Genomic DNA, 20,801 nt, shown 5'->3' with positions numbered 1-20,801 from the left:
GGGGCGGGGCGGGCGAGGGCCTGAGGCGGCCAGGGACAGGGTGGCCGCGCGTGCGCCCTCTCCGGCAGGTGGGCTGGCGGGGGTGGGGGATGCCGGGCAGCGCATCCGCCTTTGCCCTCTCCCTCGTTGCGGTTTCAGCCCGGGAGGGAATGGGGAGCTGGAGCTGGGTCGCCCCGGGGTGGTGGGGTTTCTCGTTACACTCCTCAGTCTCCACTACCTTAAAATGCCGGGGGCATAGGCGGCCCCAAGCGGCGTCCGCTTCTCTGGGGCGATGCGGGGCCTTGCCGGTCAGAGCGGGAGGGGCGGAGCGGCCCAGCGTGCGGCGGGAAGCGCCAGCGCTCTCTCAGCGGTTCCGCCCCGCTCTGGGGCGCGCAGCGGGTCGCCCGTCACTGGCGGCCGCACGGCTTGTCCCGAGCTGCCGGGGGGGGGTGTGCTGTTAGACCAGCCCCCTCAGCGCCGGGGGACAGGGTGGCTGGCGTCCTCAGGCGTGCTGGCGGCGGGGGAGGCCGTGCCGCGGCGGGGGAGAGCTGCGCGGCGGCGTGCCCGGCCTTCTGCCCCGCCGTTCGGCGCGCCCTCGCTTCAGGCGGTCCCTGCGCTCCTGAGGCTCAGCTAAAGGCGGTGCTGGCACGGGGAAATTAAATACACCTTTCAACAACAGACCGAGGTGTAAGGAGCGTGGCTGATACAGCTCAGTTTATCGTGCATGCTGGAGTGTGGAGCTGCGCTGTGCCACGGTGCTGCACCGGGCCGGCGCTTCTGGTCAGCACAGGGGGGGCGAGAGGTTTTCTGCAGTGTGTGCGATTAGAGACCCCCATTCTGCTCTTGTTATTTGAAGAAACAAACTGCAGAGGCTGTTTATGCCCATTAATTTTCCATAATTGTAATACATTAGCTGTTTGAAAACTCAGTTGTGTGCCCATGAACACGGGTGTCTCGTTTCCTTTAGAGGGTTATGGCCGTGCCTCGGCCAGGGTGATGTTTGGGAGGTAAGGGCTTCCCGCCTTTCCTCATCCCTTTCACCCACCCTCCTCTAGGTGTTTGCTTCTAGCGTGTTTCCTAAACTTTAGAGACACAGCTTATTAAACAGTCAGTGCTCTGATTTTATTGAGATAAAAGAAACATGTACTATTTGAAAGGGACTTAAAGATATTTTTAAGTAACTTTTTTTTTTTTAATTCAGGTTGTCTAAATAAGGCAAAATCTGTTACTTAATATGAAGAAAAACAGAGGTCGAACAGGCCGAAAGAGAAGAAGAAAACACTTGCAGAGTTTTATGGGTGGAGGTACTGTCCCTGGAAGTATTGCTAAATAATAAAATAACCAATTGTTTGTCAGGGTGTCATGATGTATATTTGTCAAACTATCTTTGTAGTTTGAAAATAACATTCATAAATGTTAGCTTTTTCTATGTAAATATTCTAGCATTAGTTTAGAATCCCAAGCAGAGCATCGTGATTATGAGCTCTCTTTTCTGGCTAATGGCAAGTACTACATTACTCTTTAATTCCTTGACCCTTGAATATGCTGAATAACTCCTACAGTGTGAGAGCTCCTGGTGCCCAGAACTTTGTAAACTAGTTGGAGGGGAGCCTTTCTTGCTATTCTATTATGCTGTACTACAATGTCCAAAACACAGTTTTTCTGACTATACAGTAAAAATTTTCAATTTTCTTGATTTTCCAACAGAGTGCTATTTTATAGCATTAATCCCCTCATTTTTTATTTTTAGTCAACTGCAGTCAAAAGCTGGAATACATTAAACTTAAGAAGTGGCTGAAAAACAGAGGATTTGAAGACAGTAATTTAAGGCCAGCAGAGTTCTGGGGTAATGTTTTAATTATGTATTGGTGGTATGAATTTCTGATTCTTCTAAGAATATTATATTCCTGCTTTCATTTTGAACCCCACACTTGGTTGGCGTCAGGAAAAAAAAAAACAGTTACGGTTGGTCTTTTAAGGACTTCTGGCAAATGCACATGAATGCCATCTAATGTAAACAAGTAGGTATGGAGGCCTGAAGTAGTATGAACTGTTTCTTACATAAAGATGATCTCATGTAAAACTCTTGTACAAGAATACTCTGGTATGCTGCAAAACGTGCACACCTATGCTGAATTCCTTGTAGAAATTCTTAGTGTCAGTAGCACAGTTTTAAAGAAGAAAGTAGTATCTCTTTAAGCATTTCCAGTATCAGAATCTAACCTAGTTATCATTTCTTCATCTTTTTTTTCCCCCATGCAAGTTCAGCAGATCTAGTGATACAGATAAGTAAATGATTTTAGAGCTGGGATTAACTTTGAACTGTTTACAGTAAAGGTATATACTTGTATTTTTTCTCTTTAAGTAGATTATGTTACAAAACTTTTTCAATATTAAATAGTAGAGAGAATAGCATGAATCAAAGAAAAACATTGTAAATAGAAATTTTAAAGTTTAGTTAAAACTCTGAAACCAAGAACAGCAGCCAGTGATGAAAGATGTGTTTAAAGAAAAAAATTAGGAAAAAGAAGTTGAGTATAAAGAACTGGACAGGAAGTGTTGCAGGAGATTCAGGGAAGGGCTTTCACAGGATCCTGAAAAGTAAAAAGAGAATCAGAGAACAAAGAAATAAGGTATATATATGGAACAATCCATAACCAGCTTTTATGATTTGTAAGAGATAATGTATGTTCTTTTAGAGCTTTTCCTTGCTGGTCTGTTAATTTATTGCAGCTTATCATAGTCTCCTGTATTTTACACATATACATGTATTTAAGCATCCTCTTTGTTCTCATTTCAGATACAGGAAGAGGACTGATGACAACAAAGGCTCTTCAGGTTAGTAATGTTGATTGTCATGCAAGAGCTCCTCAGATTTTTTTTAGATATAATAACTTTTGCAACAAACAAAGCTCAAAATTCCAGACAAAGTCTTCACAGTTCCTGTTGTGAATGTAGTTTCCAGCTAATACCAGAATTTGCAGTGTTAGGATATCTGGGAGGGCTTGTTGGATGAAGACATTCCTGTTTACATTTACAGAGATTTGGTATATAGTCTCGTGTTTCAGTTTAAGGCAATCAGTGGCTAACTGAAACCAGAAGGAGCAGGCCCCTTCCCCCCTGTATGCCTTCTCCCTCAGCTGCTGGCTCCCCTAGCTTCCTTTGCATTGACTGTAACAGTCTTTCCCATTTGTGTGGTGAGTTGCTTTAGGAAGTTAAAGTAACAGAAAACTGTCTTCAAAAAAATTATTAGTTTCAATTGCTTTGCTCCTTGAAATCTCTGACCTTGGTTAGACAAGTGCTGGTACAAAGGGAGGAATGGCTTATCAGGGAGGGGGATGGAGGAAAGGAATGGGTTTGTAAGCAGCATTTGGCTTTAGATTGTTTTAGCCATAATATGAAACTACAGATTTAACCTCATGTTGACAGCACGGGTCATTTTGGTAGACCAGCTAATAGAAACATAATTTCTCAGACGTTCCCAGCAGAAAAGGGGAATGATACAAAAAATACCTTGCCTTTCAGATATTGGCGGAGAAAGGCTGAACTCTGACTGAATAGTGTCTCTCAGAAAATAGGCTTGTTGGAGACGTTTCCTAACTGGCATGAGAATAGTATACCAAATAATGGGGAATCAGACCCAGAAACTTTTATGAAATAGTATAGCAAGAGGTAGGAAGGAGATGCATTGGCAAAGTCATGTGTAGAGAACAGTGTATATTCTTACGCTGGCTCAGGGTTGGAGCCAGCAGTTGAAGCCACAAGCTGAGGTTATCCACAGTGTTGGGAGTCTGCAGAAAGTGAAATGAGAGCTAGACTCAACTGGGCTTGAGCAAGATAGGGAAACTCAGGAGATGAATGGGAAGGGGAGAGTATTGACCTGGTTCATGTCCTCTCCCTACAGGCATGGGCACGTACGGCTCAAGCCAGACATGAATTTGATTTACACACACAGCAGCTTGGCAAACAGCGTCAGCATAGACATGACCTAAAATATCCCTACCCCATACTGCTGTGTTGATAGAAGTTCAGTCATTTGTGAGATCTACTCTAAAATATATCTCAGTACAAAGAAAGTGAATAGCCAGACACCAGACTTTCTGTGAACAGTTAACACTCTGCAGGTGGCAGTTCCTAGTGACTGAAATTGTCCTCCTTCCCTGGACTGTGACTGTCTTAAAACCATGCCAGTTTCCATCAAGTTCAACACCATGTCACTGACTGGCTCAGCCTTGGCCAGCGGTAGGTCCATCTTGGAGCTGGCTGGCATTGGCTCTATCAGACACAATGGAAGCTTCCAGCAGTTTCTTGCAGAAGCCACCCCTGTAGCCCTCCCAACTATCAAAACCTTGCCATGCAAACCCAATACATATCTGTTTGCTTCCTGACATTGGTGTTCTCTGGAGAAGGTCTCTCTGTTCAGAAATAGTGTAGTAGATGAGTCATTTACACTTGACCTTTACTAATCTTTGTGTGTGGTTCCCTCTTCCCCACCCCCCTTCCCCAAAGGCAGGGGATCTGATTATTTCATTGCCTGAGAAATGCTTGCTCACCACGGGCACTGTCCTTAGTAGCTGCCTGGGAGAATACATTATGAGGTAAGTGAAAAGTGATGCTTTATGGGCAAGCTGGCGTTTACGGTGGGTTGCTTATTAGTGGATCAATCATCTTAAGCAGTGGTAGGGCTTTAAACTGCATACCCTAACTTGTTTGAGTATTTCTTGTGGACTTTCATGCATGTGGAATGCTCAGATAGGTAAGGTTTGGACAAAAAGCATCTCCTTTTAGCTAGGCAGAGCTGAGGACTGGTACAGGCTTGAACTTGACCTGCCTCTAGGGAAAGCTTGGACCTAAATGGCGGTTATGAATGGCTTATTGGGAATTTCTGAATGTGCTTCAATAGGAGAAGGAGGATAAAATGGAGTTGCAAAGCAGTCCCATGAACACGGCCTTTTAGAAAATTCAGAACAAAGACCTATGCTGGATATGTAGTACTTCTTATGTATCCTACACCCGCCCACCCCAAAGAAAAAAAAACCCAACCCAAAACCCAAACAACCCAACCCAAGAGGTGAGCTTGAAGTTGTTACTACAAACCAGCTTTTATAGCTCCTTTGAAATCATCAAAAGGACTTGGAAATGAACTACAAAGAAGTTTAAAATAGAAGCTATTTATAACATTTAAAATAACTAGAAGAGAGATAAAATACTGCTGCATGCATCCATTTCCTATCTCACCTCTGTGTATCTGCTGTGTTGGTATTTTTGTTTTGTTTTCTAATAGATGGAAGCCTCCTGTATCTCCTTTGATAGCACTGTGCACATTTTTAATAGCAGAGAAGCATGCTGGTGAGAAATCTCTGTGGAAGCCGTATCTTGATGTTTTACCCAAGACATACACTTGCCCTGTTTGTTTGGAGCGTGACGTAGTAAGCCTTCTTCCTGAACCTTTAAAAAAGAAGGCTCAGGAACAGAGAACGACAGTCCATGAGTTGTATGTGTCTTCCAAAGCTTTTTTCTCTTCTCTGCAGCCTTTGTTTGCTGAGAACACAAGAACTATTTTTAACTACAGTGCTCTAGAGTGGGCTTGGTGCTCTATTAATACCAGGACAATATACATGAAACATGCACAGAGGGAATGTTTTTCTCTTGAGCCAGATGTTTATGCATTGGCACCATATTTAGATTTGCTAAACCACAGTCCAAATGTTCAGGTAAGAAACAAAATAGATCACTTAATTTCTTTATTTGTAAGTGCAGTATCTCAATACAGTATGTATTTCTGTGATGGTTTGGGAGTGTCTGGAGGTCAGTGAGAAATCTCATGGTGGGAGCAATGTCTGTTGAGGACACATGCAGGCTGAGTACTCAGGGTTCATATATACCCTGGAGCTTGTTATTCAGCCCAAGGCAGTTGAATAAAGTTGATTCAAATGTTTCAGTTTATGTAGCAAAGCAAAGTTACAGGGAGAGCCCATCGCGGCTGGGTGAGATTTGCATCCAGGGTAGCAGTTTGTAAATATAACCCTACTCTGCTCCCCAAAAGGCTCAGCTCTTGAGACAAATCTTAAATTACATGGTCCCTGGGTTACTTCACCTCTGGCTGAAGCTTCTGAGCAGCCTTAGGAAAGTGCATAGAGCAATTCCACCCTTTGTCAGGGGCTGTGTGCCAGCAGAGTTGGGACAGAACAAAAGGGGCCAACTCTGCATGAAACCATCTTTATTTGCGGATTTGAGTCTTCTATAATAAGTTGCCACAGTGGGTAGCACATCCTGTGGACTAAGGTTTTGATGTCTGTTCTTCATGCTGATGGGTTGCCTTTTCAGACATCTGTAACACTACCTGTTTTCTTCCAGTGTTAGACTTGAGTGTTCAATACTGTTAGACTTTAATATTCAGGGTCTGATTCCTTTTTCACCCCGTCTTCCTGCCAAGAGTAAAACCTTTTATTTTTAACTTCATGAAGGTAAAAGCTGCATTTAATGAACGGACAAGAAGCTATGAAATTTGGACAAATTCACAGTGCAGAAAATATGAAGAAGTATTTATCTGTTATGGGCCTCATGATAATCAGCGACTGCTACTAGAATATGGATTTGTTGCCGTGGATAACCCTCACAGCAGTGTTTATGTCTCATCAGGTTGGATTTATAGATTGTCTTGACATTGAAAGGCCCAATAGTAGAGAACAGAGCATATGAACTTGTTAATACTTCTGTTTTCAACAGGAGATGTCAGTTAAAAGGTATAACTAAAGGATAGTGATGAAGTTCATGCGTATGCATCTACATATATGCACAATGCACAATATGCACATTAAGGCATTGTGGGTTTTTTTTCAGTACCATGAAAATATTTGTGTGTATTTCCAAGAAGTGGAATAGGGTTTGATACTACTTTCAACTGCATAGAATTTAAGGACTGGAGCTTTAAAATGGAAAGTGTTCTTTGGTGACTTTTCCTTTTGTAAAATTGCAATTCTTAGCAGCATATATGTAGAGATTCCAACTGGCTGTCTTAGATTGTACCATTGACTTCAAGATTGAAGTCCTGATCCCCACAAAATGAAGTTGGTGAGAGTGGTCCGTAACTTCAATTTGAGTCAGGATTTCCATTATAAGGTTACAAACCTGGAGATTTCTGATAGCCTTTCAGAAGTAGATACATTTTTGATTATGATAAAGTTCACCAAAATGTAACAGGTTTTGATCTTTGTCTTGTAGGTACTTGAAAAATATGGTTGAAATGTCATTTCAGAATTGAGGATTGTGGTTTCTTCTACATACCATTTACTTAAGTGTCTAAAATGTGTTTTTATGCAGATACTCTCCTCAAATACTTTTCACCACTGGACAAGCAAAGAAATGCAAAACTCTCCATTCTAAAGGATCATGATTTCTTAGAGTAGGTGTCTGGAGTTTTTTGTTTCCCTGTGAGCTTTCTTTTCAGTTTTCCTGGGAGTCAAATTTTGCTTCTAGTATCAGAATCCAGCATAAAATATTCTTTTTTTCAACAAACTGATTTGCTTGCTGTTTGTGAGAGAATGTAACAGTGGTTAACACCAATATCAAAGCTTGAGATAGGTTTCAAGATGTAGCCTGTCACCTATCTGTAGACAGCAGCACAGAAAGGGGAGTCAAGGAGTCCTGTAGTTCTGAAAAGCAGATCTTCCCATGTTGACACTTGTGAGGAAGAAAGCTATCATGCTCTAAAAGATCACCTGTACTTTTTGCATCTCATCACTTTTGACTTTTTAGGAACCTGACCTTTGGATGGGATGGACCATCTTGGAGACTCCTCACAGCCCTTAAGTTGTTAAGTCTTGGAGCAGATGAATTGTAAGTTTCAGTACTCTGAATATTTAGACAATTTGCATTTGCTCTTTTCCTTTATTTGCTCTTTGCTGGCTGTGTGTGAGGTACTGGGACAGTTGTTTTGGATCTCCAGTGTCTATCTCATTGACTCCAGGTGAGAAGTGAAAAGAAGAAAGGCAGAGAACACCATATAATGCAAAGTGATTGCCTATTTGCTGCTTTGGGCTTTTGCTTTATTGTATTAAATACTAGATACACCCCATTGTTTTCCCTTTCTATTTTGAGAATCAGCTATTACTTTAAGGCTCAGACTCCGGACCTTATTTTTTTGTTGTTGTTCGTTTCATGGGACTTTAAATGCTATTGACCTTGCTTGATTTCTTTGAAGCATGTGTTCCACAGGCTGCTTCTGAAATTCTAGGGCCAAGTAAGTTGCTGAAGTTCATCTCCAGTGACTGTTAGCGCAGATTTGATCATTTGTTCCAGATGGCAAATATGCCTCAAACAACATTAATAAAAATTATTACCTGGACTTTGCTGGTAATAGTAAATAAATAAAAAACAGTTTCTCTTGTTCAAAGCTGTTTATGCTTTGAAGATTAATTGCTGAGGGAAATAGATTGATTATAAGAACTAAAAATAACTCCCAATGATACTGGTTACAAGCCCAGGTGAGGTGAAGTTTAGCAGAAGCCATGCTAATCAGTTCTGAGTGAACAGCTCTTATTCCTCACTAGTGCTGCTGAAGTTGGTGGCAGCACGGCAGAGCAGTAAAGACCAGAAGCATTGCTCTTAGTGCAGACTGTGGCTTTGGCTAAAAGGGTAGTGGTGGAGGATTGGAACTGCTGCTCCAGACCATTAAATTTCAATTTTCTTTTCCTTGCCTTATCAGTCTTATAGCTGAATGCTGTGTGCCTTTTTCATGTATGCTAACCTTACTTACTTATGCCAGCAGTATTATTCTTAGCATGACCATATGTTTATCATTCAGCTGGGGAATATAGCAAATGACTGTGTGTTGTTCAAACATTTTGATTCTAGTACTTGCTGGAGGAGAACACTGCTCGGTGATATAATCTCAGCCAGAAATGAAGAGCAGACTTTGAATATAGCAGCAAAAATATGCAATTTTTTAATAAAGGAGACACAGCATGTCCTTCTCCAGGTAATTTGACTGGAATAACAAGGTAGTCCAGATTCCTTTCTTTCCTAGCGTTAAGTGTACAGCAGTGTAATTTTCTGGGGTGAGAATAGTGATGGAGGGAGTGGACTGCACTGGGGTGGTATAGAATTTATTTTCAGGGTGACTGACAGCACTGAATTGCTCAGCAGAATTTGTGACTGCAGCAAAGAAAGGAACCATGTTACAAAGCTTATATGAAGCCCTGCAAACAAGTGAAAAATGCTTAATCTTTTTCTGCCTACAGTATCAGTGTGTTTGTTGAGGTTACTTCTTAAAAGAAAATGGAGACTTGTATGAGATGGGCACATAAGATGTTGCAGACCTGCCACGAGTGCCTTGTTGCAGAAAGTGAAGGCTGTGTTGGTTAAAGCCAGTGAAGCCAAATGAACTACTCATGTCAGCCAGTGTCCTGTGAAGGGAGGTCTGTGCTCTTAGAAAAACAATCTTCTCTTCCTTTCTGAATTTTGGCAAACAAATGTGTACTTAATGTCAAGTTTGATAGCTGTCATGGAAAAGAATTACTAAAACCACACTTTTGCAAAGGAAACTTATATGTGTACAGGGTATGAGGTCAGTCTGGTTTTGAGCAACATCTTGAGGACAGTATGGACTTAGGAGCCAAATATCATGTAAACATTACCCTTCCCTTCCTCTCCTTGTTTTTGATATGCTTCCTATCCATATGATTTTTTGCTCATTTTTCCCCTTTTTTCCCTTTTTTTTTCTTTTACTACTATTACTGTTTCTCTTGTGTAAAATTAAACACACCCCCACACCCCCACCATTTTGACATAGTTAATGGAATCTCTACTATAGATAAGCTTTCCACAAATTTTATGTTCATGTCCTATATTAAATAATTAAATTTTTAGTAATTTCATCCCATTTGTATAAACTTCAGATTTCCCAGTTGAAAAGGAACAAGGAGAACCTCAAAAACCACCTGGCTTTGGTAGAAGCGCTACGCTTGGAAGACCTGAAGGTACTACAAAAATCAGCTGAGATTCTTTCCAACTTGAATGTGGTGACAACTTGACTCATCTGGAGCTGTGATAGCTGTGGCTGATTGGAGCTCATTTGCTATGGATGTGACTTGCTCAACTGTTTTAATGGAACGGAGCAGCAAAGAATAATGTAAAAAAGTCATCAGAATATGGCTAGTTTTGTTTACAGGGTCACACAGGAGCCGGGGTCTTATTTTGTTCTTTGCTGACCTTCTTCAGTAATACAAAGGATTAGCCCAAATGGTGGGGGAGCACAGGTGGCTTTCGACACATCTTGTTGAAATCATGGCTGCTGTGAGCAAAACAGCTTCTGGGGTAATTTGGGCAGCCCCAGGGTTGTGGGCTCCAGCTGTCCTAGAATTTATAGCTGCCTGTGTGGCTCAAGTATGGATCATAGGATTGAACAGATACTCCTCAGCATGTGTTTGAGCTCTGGTTGTTGACAGAGAGGAAGAGGACAGAGCCACTTAACATTTGCCCTGTACTGATCCTGGAGTAATAGATGCAGACTAGAGCACAGATCAACCCTACTGTGAACCAACTCCAAATAATTTCCTTTGCAATATCAGCCCAAGTGTTTCTTGAATGTTAAGGAAGTATGAATTTCCCTCCTTTACTCTCTCAAAGCTCCTTCCAGACTCAATAGTTTGTGTTCTGACGACTCCTGCTGGGAATGAGAGCCGAAAGGATATATCACTTCAAACTCTGTTTCTTGTTTGGAAGACCACCCAGGCAATTAATTCTGTTGCCATTTGGTCCTGGTGATCACATTGAGAAATGTTTCTATTCCGTCTACAAGGGGATAGTCTCATGAGCTGCTTTTCAGTATTAGTTCTACTTAAGTAGGGATCTAGAGCTCCCGATGTCAATTAGGCTAGAGAGACTTCTTCAAGGGCTATTTCAGGGCAGGACCCTTACTTAAGCTGTAAAAACTTCATTTATAATTGTGATTGTGTTGTGATTATTTTGCATTTTGTGGGGAATCACATTTAATAGATTTTTTCATTATTTTTAGCATTTTTTTAGAACTCTGTTTTTAAAGTGTTTATTTTTGTAGAAATATTGCTTTATTTTCTACAAAGCTTCTCTATTTTTGAAATTATGGAATGGTATACAGCAGTAAAGGCATTCTAGCTAATGATATAATTTGAGGAAAGAAATGCAACAAGAGAAAACCGTTAAGTATTCGAGCTCAAATGCACTTTCAGACTTTTTGTGGTACCTTGTGAACAAGAATATTATTGTGTAAACTTGCTAGGATTCCAGGGGTTTTCCTTGCCTTTTTATTTTTTTTTCCTTGCCTCAGTCTGTTTGGGAGAGGAAATGTCTTGGAGCTCTGAGAAGGGCCCTTCCCTGCCTAGAAGGATGTGTTTGGTTTGTGTTCAAAGGGAGAAGTGTAACTGTTGTTACTCAGTTCCCAAAACCAAAAGTTCTTGGTTTTGAGGTGCCATCTTTGTAATCTCTTCCTAGGATTAGGAAATTCTGAAAATAAGCTTTTTTTCTGCCTTGGTTACTGTAATGCACTGAGACTCTTGTACTCTGAGACTTCCTGTATTGTTCATATGGAGATACAGCGTGTTGTTACTTTACATTTCAGAGCAGAGGGCAGTATGAATGAGTTGAGAGAGGAACTGAAGTGCTTTTTGGCACTAGAAGCACATTTATTGATATCCTTTGGGCCAACTTGCTTTCACATTTGCCTAAACTGTGGTTTTAACCTCTGCAAGTCACTTGGCACCATATTTTATACTCCGGTCAGTCCCATTCTGAAGTACTGACTGGGGTGAGGTGACTGTCTGGGTTTGGGAATGCAATCTCTACTGAGATTATATACAGAGGGCAACACTCATTAGCTTGTGTGAGGGTCCTTCTGTACCACTGAGCCTACCTACAGCAGAGATAAGTGGGGCTGAGACCCTGACCCCCGTGCCTGTTGCCCAGCCATTTTGGTTAGGTCTGCAAAAAGATCTACAGAAGGTGTGGATGGCTTAAAGCGGGTGGAGGGTGACTGAGCATTCACAGTGTAAGGGCTTTCAAAGGAAGCTTAAAGAAGTCAGGTTCAAAATTAACAGAATGTGGTGACAAACCCATTGATGTTACTAAGGTATATGGATACAAAAAGTGACATGGGTGAAAAGCACATACACATGGAAGACAGAGCTGTTGGCAGTTACCAGCCAAACAACTTTGTCCTTATGTAGTCCCCTGATCTCAAAATACTTGAAGGCTGGGAGGGTATTGATGGCAAGTATTGTACGTGCTTGACCTGTGCTTGCTCTTTTAAGGTGTTGGTGGACACTCTGGGAAACAGGGTAGTGGGCTAGAGGGATTCTTGCTTTCAACATGTCCTGCAGTTTCTATGATTACATTTGAACTGTTTGACCTCTTTCTTTCTTTTAATAAATTCTTTTTTCATTCTCTAAGAACAGATGTGTTACTCATTTTATAATTTTATAATGAGATGGTACCAGAGTTAAAGATGATAAGGATATTTGGTTGTGGTTTTGGTTTGGGTTTTTTTTTTTCTTTTTCTTTTTTTTTTTCCTGGGGATGGCTATTTTGAGAACAATTTTTGTAGGATGTCTTGCAAGATGGATACTAGTTTGACAGAAGTTTATTTGCTTTGGTATTGCACTATAGACTACACATTTATACCAGGTGGTTTGAATATGGGCTCTACTTCTGTAACTCCTACGCACCCTCCAGGGAGTGTCGGAAGGAGATCTGGCAGTGCAGGAGAGTAGGCAGTATGAATTGCTTGTCTGTGTCTTTCATGTAAGCACAGCAGTAAGCCCCTAGCTTTGTAGCATTGTAGCAAGCGTTCTGAATAGAGCCATGTGTGTTTAATGTCAAAGGCAAAATCCTGCCTGAATAAACTATGGAATTGGAACTAGTGCTTTTGTAGCACACATCAATAGCAATGGATTTTTAACAAGAATAAATGAATGTAACCTGGGTCATGATTTGGCATTTATGTATATATATGCCTAGTCAGCAAAACCTTAAATTCTTTTTTTGAATCAAACCTAAACTATATGCAAGGCAGGGCATCCCAAGATGGGCTAAGAGCTAGGGTGCCTGAAGAAGTAACGGCACTGGGACTGCTCTCCAGCTGTCTTACAGAACACTAAATCATGTTTTCAAAGAGTGAAGATGCTTAGTCTCAGCCTCTGCTTTAACTAGAGCCCCTTTGAGCTGCAGACATCTTAATCGCTTAGCTTTAGTGTCATGATGTTAACATTTGACTCTGGCTCTCTGTTAGTCTAAGAAGGGATTTAGCTGTGATCTTAGTGTGGAAAGACATAGTTATTCCCCTCTTCGTATAAATTCCCTTTCAGATAGTATCTGCAAATCTCAGCAACAGGAGGAATAAACCACAGCTTTTTACCATTAGCAGTACAAACCTGGTATAGACCACGGCAGTGAGCTAGATTCTCTTCCAGCTTGTGCAGTGTTACTCAGAGACCTAAAGTAGGAATGCATTCTGTGACTACAATGAAGACACTGAGTTTGAGTAGGTGCAATGAGAGAAGCTTTATTTCTTATCGAGCATGAGAGAAATAGCACAGATTGATTTTTAATATTTTTTTTTGAGGGGGGAGTTGATTTAGTGCAGTCCGAGGTCACCAAAAATTGATCAACATGAAATCTCATGACAGTATCTTTCCTGTGTCAATTTATGTAAATATGGCATGGATTTTCTTTGATCTTCTACAGAGAGTGGCTTCTAGTTTACAGTTTTCTTCAGCTGTAATGTGTGGAGATCATCTATCATTGCTAAGTGCCTTTAGACCTACCTGTTTCAGGACAAGATAAGGCAGTATCAACTCTCACACCCTGATAATTAAAGCTTTTAGGTACACTGTGAAAACATTTCACAGATGACATTCCCAAAGAAAGAACTTTTAAAAAGGATGTCTCCCAAGTATGTAGCCCCTCCCCACCTAGCAGATAAAGGATACCCCTTTAAAAGTGCCACACTTGGGCATGACTTGAAGGGTTTGTTTGTGCTTGGTGCATCTATGACTGCAGTGATGGAGATAATGAACTCCAGGACAGAGGGAAATTGTCCCAATAGAACTTTGTGTGTTTCTTTACACAAGAAATGTGAACTAAAGGTGTTAAAAATTTGCTAACTTTCCCTCAGTTTGGATGAGCAGTTGGATCTGAACCATGTGAAATCAATGGTTTTAATCCTTTCAGTACAAAAGCAGTTCAGTGGCTGAATTCAAGTAGAACAACTTGATTTTATCCCTGTCCAACAAAGCTTAGGTGGCATCAGTCTGCTGCAGGTTGGAATGTAAAGGAAAAAAGTACATTTCCAGTTCATTCCACTGAATGTTTTAGTGGATATCTGTAATTCCAGTATAAAGTTTTAGAAAGCACTGCAACGAGTTGTATTCAATGGAAAAGCAAAGATACTCAATGAACCCCAAACTAAATTGCATAAAACTAGTACAAAATTTATGCAGTCTCTGTGTTGTCCACTAGATGATGCAACTGTACTACAGAGAAACATGAAATTACAGTATATCCATATGCAATTATAATCCTATTCACTGTATTATATTTTTAGTAGTAGAAAGCGTAGTCTTCAATGACACACCATGGTTGGTATTAGATAAATAGTTGAAAATGCAGTTTTCTTTCTGCTGGTTTCAAGTGAAACTTGAAGCTTTGTAATCTTCTTTTATCTTTTTTTTTTTTTAAATTTATTTTAACTTTGTTGGAATTTCTCCTCCCTCAAGTTGAATCATGTTGTTCTTCCCTGACACTGTCACATGAGACATAACTAATAGTTCAAATCATCTTTGTTATGTTAACTTGACCCTAATGGTTTAGTTAGTGGGGTTGCAATGGAGAACTGTCTGCTCACATATTTTTTCTTCAGAAATTACAGGCCAGATTCATCTTTTGCACAGATTGCTTTCAATAATGTCCTTTGATGTGGCTGATTGAACTCTGAAATATTTCCTCTGTGTACGGTGATTTTGTGCACTGTCCCTTGTGTCAGTTCTCTGGCGTCTAATAGTAATAAGCTGATGTTTGACCCTTTCCTTTGCTGGGGATTTCTACACTGCCCGTTTTTGTGACTTGTGTCTGCTTATTATTTTTGATGTGTGTTTGTTGCCTTGCTCAGTTTCCCAAGGGCTTCTGAAATAGCCAGTATGTGTCTACTCTGTGTGTCCTTAAGAGTCCCTTCAGGTTGCCCCAGTTGCCCCACAGCTAAAAAGAGGAAGAGTGGAGAGATCTGCTCCTTGCAAAGCTACTGTTTTCTCCTGAGGCCCTATCTCCTTCCCTTAGCTCTTTCCCCGTACCTCTAGTGTCGGACCATACTGTGACATACCAATCTTGAGAGCACTGAAGTGATTTGGGCTCTAGTACTACCCTGTGTGTGGCAGGAGGTAGTTGTTTGCAGTGCACTTTTAATGTAAGAATGTTTTCCCTCTTCACATATACCTGTATTTGTTCCAAGTCTGGCAGGGCTAGCTGTGTCCAGTGCTTTACCTCTCCACTAGGATGCCAGAGTTGGACTGGAGACACTGTTAGATGAGCACTGTATCCCTCGCAGATACATCCAGCAGGCACTGGATGTGCTATTTTAGTAGCTCACTCCTGCTGGGGCTGCTCTGGAAGGAGCTGGCAGTAGCAGTTTGGTTCTTTTGACCCTTGGCAGGGAATGATGACTATGGAGAGGACAGAGGAATATTCTCAGCATGAGGCTGGTGCCATGCCTGTCTGTACCACCCTGCCTGGGCTGGCATCCAGAGCCTGTATCCGTAAGAAGCCAGCCCTCTTTACAGCAAAGTAGTGCCAGTGAATTTGTGTATCCTTCCCACGAGATGGACTTTGCATGGACACAGATACTTGGTGAAGGTGGTCTGGCCTGCAGAGGATGTTGACGAGAAATCAGAAGGGACCGTGCCATCCCAACATGACTCATGCTGCTCTGCACTGTTTCTGATGAGTACTGAGATGCTGGGCTAGCCAGCCCCTGGCTCAGGAGTGGGAAAACACTGTGTAGGTCATGGGAGACTCCTAAAGGCCTGCTAGGAGTGCAGTGTGGGTTGGGTTGCAGAGGTGGAAGCGGGAGGGTGGGCTAGTACAAGAGGGACAGGGTGGTCCCACTGGAGAGGGGGTGTTTTGTACACTAATAAAGAGCACACACTCCTCTGACTTTTCTCTGCCTCTGACTTCATGTAGATAACTGGACAGTCCTGCTGCTCTGTCAGAAATGGTGTGGTGGCCAGGGTGGCAATTTCTGTGCAGAGTGGGAAGGAGCTGAGAAGGTGAGAGGGGTAAACATACAGTCTGGACAGTAACCCTTAGAAAATTTTATAGCATCAGGGAACACATATGTGTGCCATGCTGTGGCTAGCCAGTGCTATCCCAGCTTCATGAGAGCAAGGCTATTTGGTTTACTTGGCTGTGTAACCCTAGTTTGGTAATTTTTCTGCGCAATTAGAGCAGAGGCCCTCGGCTGAAAGGCAGGGGAGAAAAAATGCTGTTTGTGCCAGAGCTGCAGTGATAAGGGAGCCTTTTGGTTGTGCTGGTCCATCTGGGTGTCTTGGTGCTCCATGCTGCCATGTACCGATGGAGACGGGTGTGGATCTCTCAGTGTTGCCAGGTGGCAAATCGGTCATGTCAGGCTTCTGGTACTGCAGTGTGGTCAGCTTCTCTGTCTTGGACAGACGTCTAATGCCTCCCACCATCACTCAGTGGTGGGCTTGCCCTTCTGTATGGAATAGGAGTTGGCAGATGTGAGCTGCTCTGGCTGGGATGCTCTTGGGTGTGGAGCTGTCTAGTGAGGTAGGGAATGTGTATTGGAGGAAACAGAAAGCAATGAGAAGTCCCCAGATTTCATGTGGCATTTCAAATGGGGTGCTGTCATGATCACTGCTTTGAATATGCTCCGAGGCTAAGATGGTGGTGGTGGTCAGAAAGTTGGGCTTTGAGCATACAGCCAACAGCATTCACAAAGACAGTGTAGGTGTGGCATTTGAGACTGCTCTTTTATGTCACATTTGATAGATATTGGCTAATGTGTTCAGAAAATATGTGAGTGGGAGAACAGCATATTGAGATATACAGAGATTTGTTTTTTCGTGCATCCAGGCTACAATCAAAATAGAAAAAATAGAAAGTCAGAAGTTCTGAACCCAACTTTGGGCTTAACTATGTTGGAGACAATGGCAATGCTGGGTGCTTGTACCCCTCCAGAGAAGTCCCTGCCTATGGGAATGGCCATTCCCTTTCTAGATACGGGTAGAGAACCACATCTGCTTGGCATAGGCCCTGAGGAACACAGCAGATCGGTCTGATCTGAACCTTAGGAGACAACATTGTCTCTCTCCCTGTCTGCTTCCAGCAAAAACTGTGGAAAAATCAGTTCATCCCGTGTCTATTTTACAGTGATTTAATTCCACTTGGCTTTAACGGAGTTACACTTTGCCTTTGATATCTGGCCTCAGGGCTTCATTAGGCATAGTTATAGTCCCAAGCTTGCTGAAAGAAATTGGTTTATGTGGGTTCACGCTTTCTTTTTTCCTTTGTCTTCCCCTGCCTCCACTCCCCCCCACCCCCCCACCCCCCCCAAGAAAAGAACAAAATGAATTGCAATTACAGGGTAGTTACTACAGCCTGATAGGAGGATCAGAAAGCATGTCTCCTCTTCCAACCTACTCTTAACCTACTCTTTGCACTGGAAGCACCAGAGTCTAGGCTGAACTCTTGCACTTGGGGAAAGCTGAGAGAGAGAGAGCATGAAAGAGCTCAAATTCCCCTCTGTGCAGGGTGGCTGGATGGGTTAAGAATTGGCCAGTTACGATACCACTCAGTTTGTTAGCAGACATACCCCAGCCTTGGCTCTTTTGGAGCGCATTACACTTGAGTCATGACTGTGGTAACATCCTGCAGTGTGGGTAGAAGTCTCATGGTCACAGGGTTCGCACCGTTTCAATCTACTCTTGAGGTAGCTCTTAATTTCCTCCAGTGAAAGCACAGAGATGAAGCCATAGAGGAACAGCACCTGACACAGCTGAAGTACCATGGTTAGGCTGCTATATGCCTGACTTTTTACTGAAAAAGTGTTTTTCAGGTGGAAAAAGCAGAATTTGGTTCTTACTCTGGGTCTCCCAGAAGGCAGAGAGCTCCTTTGACACAGCAATACCTAGAGTGTGCCTGACCAGCCCCATCTAGCTCAGGAAGTGTGGGTCAGATGAGTAGACACTGAGGTGTACTGAACGGCAGAGCTCAAGAGGGTTGTGATCAGTGGCATGGGGTCTAGCTGGAGGCCTGTAGCTAGCAGTGTTCCCCAGGGGTCAGTACTAGGTCCAGTCCTGTTCAACTTACTCATCAGTGACCTGGATGAAGGGATGCTGTACCCTTAGCTCATGACACAAAACTGGGAGGAGTGGCTGACACACCAGGAGGCTGCGCTGCCATTCAGTCAGACCTGGTCAGGCTGGAGAGTTGGGTGGAGAGGAACCTAATGACGTTCAGTAAAAGCAAGTGTAAGGTCCTGCACCAGGGAGGAGCAACCCCATTCACCAGCACAGGCTGGGGGTGATCTGCTGGGAGGCAGCTCTGCGGAGAAGGACCTGGGAGTTCTGGTGGACAGTGGGTTGCCCCTGAGCCAGCGGTGGGCCCTTGGGGCCAAGAAGGCCAGTGGGATCCTGGGGGGCATTAGGAGCAGCATGGCCAGCAGGTCGAGGGAGGTGATCCTGACCCTCTGCTCTGCCCTGGTGGGGCCCCATCTGGAGTGCTGGGCGCCCCAGTTCAAGAGGGACAGGGAACTACTGGAGAGAGTCCAGTGAAGGACTACAAAGATGATGAGGGGACTGGGGCCATCTCCCTTATGAGGAAAGGCTGGGAGAGCTGGGCCTGTTTAGCCTGGAGAAGACTGAGAAGGGGTCTTCTCAATGCATACAAATATCTTAAGGGTGGGTGTCAAGAGGATGGGGCCAGGCTCTTTTTGGTGGTGCCCAGTGTCAAGATAAGGGGCAGTGGGTACAAACTGCAACACAGGAGGTTCCATCTGAATATGAGGAAAAAGTTCCCTGTTTGGAGGGTGACGGAGCACTGGAACAGGCTGCCCAGAGAGGGTGTGGAGTCTCCTTCTTTGGAGGTATTTAAAACCTGCCTGGATGCGATCCTGTGCAGCCTCCTCTAGGTGAATCTGCTTTAGCAGGGAGGTTGGACTAGATGACCTCCAGAGGTCACTTCCAACCCCAACCATTCTGTGATTCTGTGATCTATGCAGCTGAGCAGTGCAGGAAAGGCTTTATACGTCCAATGAGACCTGCACATGTTGGTCTTAACATATGTGTGCCAGGCAATCATTCTGCCCCCATACACAGTCTGATATTTGTCACCTGTACATGCTATGGCCACCTGGGCCTTATAAATAAAGCCATATGTGCATGATTGTTGCTTGTCCATGTCCGTGCTTGTTGGGCTTGTAGGCAAGTGAATCCCTGGTTTATGCCTTTCTCAGAACAATCAGGGAGCCTGAGGCAGAAGTCCTTTCCTGAAGTCTGAAGGAATATCCTGCTGAAGTTTTAAGCTGTTATGTCAAAAGTAGGTGGAAACTCAAGTCACAGCATTTATTATTTTTATTAATATTTTTCAAGATTCTTGGGAGAATCACCTGATGAGGGTAAACATTCCCCCTCACCTTAATGAAAAAAGAGAGATGCACCAATGGAAAAGTAATGGGTTAAGCATTCCTAATTTCAAAATAAATTGTTTTTGTTGAAGAAAACGTGCAGAGAATTGTGAAACAAAGAAACCCCAGACCACTGCAAAATGAAACAGCAGGAAAAATGTTCTTAATGTACCCACGTTCTCTGGAGTTTTCCCCCTGCTTTCCCCACTGGTTCAAGATGAAAGTATGATTTGAATCTGAGAAGTCAATAACAAGATGCAACTGTTGAATGTCAAGTAGCAGGGAAAATGTGAGCATTACTTGGATAATTCAGAAAACAGCTGCTGCAACTATGTAGCATCATACTAGTTAGAAAAAGTTGCTACTCCCCTTGGGAGGAAGAGACAAATTTCTGGTAACTTGGTGTCCTAGGGAAACAGTCAATATGGTTGTGATGCTGTGTGAGCCCAGGATGGACAGAGACTGGGGTGGGGACATCTCTCAGGGTTTGGGCTTTGGTGTCTCAGTGCCACACTTTCTCCCTTCTTAATACTTGCTTGCCTCTGGTGGGGTGTAGAGTTAGAGACAGTGTGGCGAGCAGGTATTGTGACACAAGGACCTGAGACAAATACTCTTGACAGTCTTAGGTAGAGCTAAATGGACTACAATCCTGTGTTTAAATGGAGAAAAGGTCAAAAGAGGACTAATAGTCAGTTATTTAAGTAATTCTTTAAACACTTCTTTCAGTCGCATAGCTTGAGCTATTTTTACTTGTCTCAAAGCTCTCCATGACTGATAAATATTTTAAAAAATATGGTATATGCTGGCTGTTACTAGTTGCAGGTTGTAGCTTGTATGTAAATCAAGTGCTGCTGACAGAAAGCTCCACTGTACACCCTCTTTGCACTCTGACCACTTCAGTATTAGAGAATCATTCTCTCCATTAGTGCACTTATATTATGAAGAATGATGTGGACCAGAGGTGCTAGCAGCTCCTCCTTTGTTTATAGCTAGAAAATATCTGACTGCTTAAAAGAACATGAAAATGAGTTTTGTCTTCCCTTCCTATTACTGTCAAACAAACTTCACCTCCGTGCTCAACATCACATGGAATTTGTCACTGACAGGAAGCGTAAACCCTACCTTGTGAATATGTAACTTACAGTCACTTCAG

At 42.8% G+C, this 20,801-nt stretch overlaps 1 protein-coding gene across 3 annotated transcripts; it reads left to right on the top strand.

Moving 5' to 3' along the window:
* Positions 1-12: 12 nt before the first annotated feature.
* Positions 13-17,568, top strand: SETD4 (SET domain containing 4). Of its 3 annotated transcripts, none has more exons than XM_056328123.1 (11): positions 13-68; positions 1,181-1,283; positions 1,730-1,825; positions 2,780-2,817; positions 4,489-4,577; positions 5,264-5,693; positions 6,447-6,621; positions 7,303-7,384; positions 7,738-7,818; positions 8,836-8,959; positions 9,879-17,568. In XM_056328123.1, exons 2-11 carry the CDS (start codon positions 1,214-1,216, stop codon positions 10,011-10,013), a joined length of 1,320 nt encoding a protein of 439 aa, XP_056184098.1. In that variant the 5' UTR covers positions 13-68; positions 1,181-1,213; the 3' UTR covers positions 10,014-17,568. The 3 variants fall into 3 exon arrangements, with proteins under 3 accessions (XP_056184098.1, XP_056184100.1, XP_056184099.1); XM_056328125.1 differs by having other exon boundaries at positions 9,222-10,012; XM_056328124.1 differs by lacking the exon at positions 13-68 and adding an exon at positions 466-666.
* Positions 17,569-20,801: the final 3,233 nt, after the last annotated feature.

Source organism: Falco biarmicus, chromosome 2 (genome assembly GCF_023638135.1).
Source record: "Falco biarmicus isolate bFalBia1 chromosome 2, bFalBia1.pri, whole genome shotgun sequence".
NCBI classification, from domain to species: Eukaryota; Metazoa; Chordata; class Aves; order Falconiformes; family Falconidae; genus Falco; species Falco biarmicus.
This window is presented reverse-complemented; position numbering and strand designations above follow the sequence as displayed.

What these genes read in the sequence shown, in the direction of transcription:
- SETD4 (XM_056328123.1), top strand. Translation starts at nt 1,214, where the DNA reads ATGAAGAAAAACAGAGGTCGAACAGGCCGAAAGAGAAGAAGAAAACAC. An exon ending in AAGGCCAGCAGAGTTCTGGG is followed by an intron (nt 1,826 to 2,779) that starts GTAATGTTTTAA and finishes TTCTCATTTCAG; the next exon opens with ATACAGGAAGAGGACTGATG. An exon ending in ACCACAGTCCAAATGTTCAG is followed by an intron (nt 5,694 to 6,446) that starts GTAAGAAACAAA and finishes AACTTCATGAAG; the next exon opens with GTAAAAGCTGCATTTAATGA.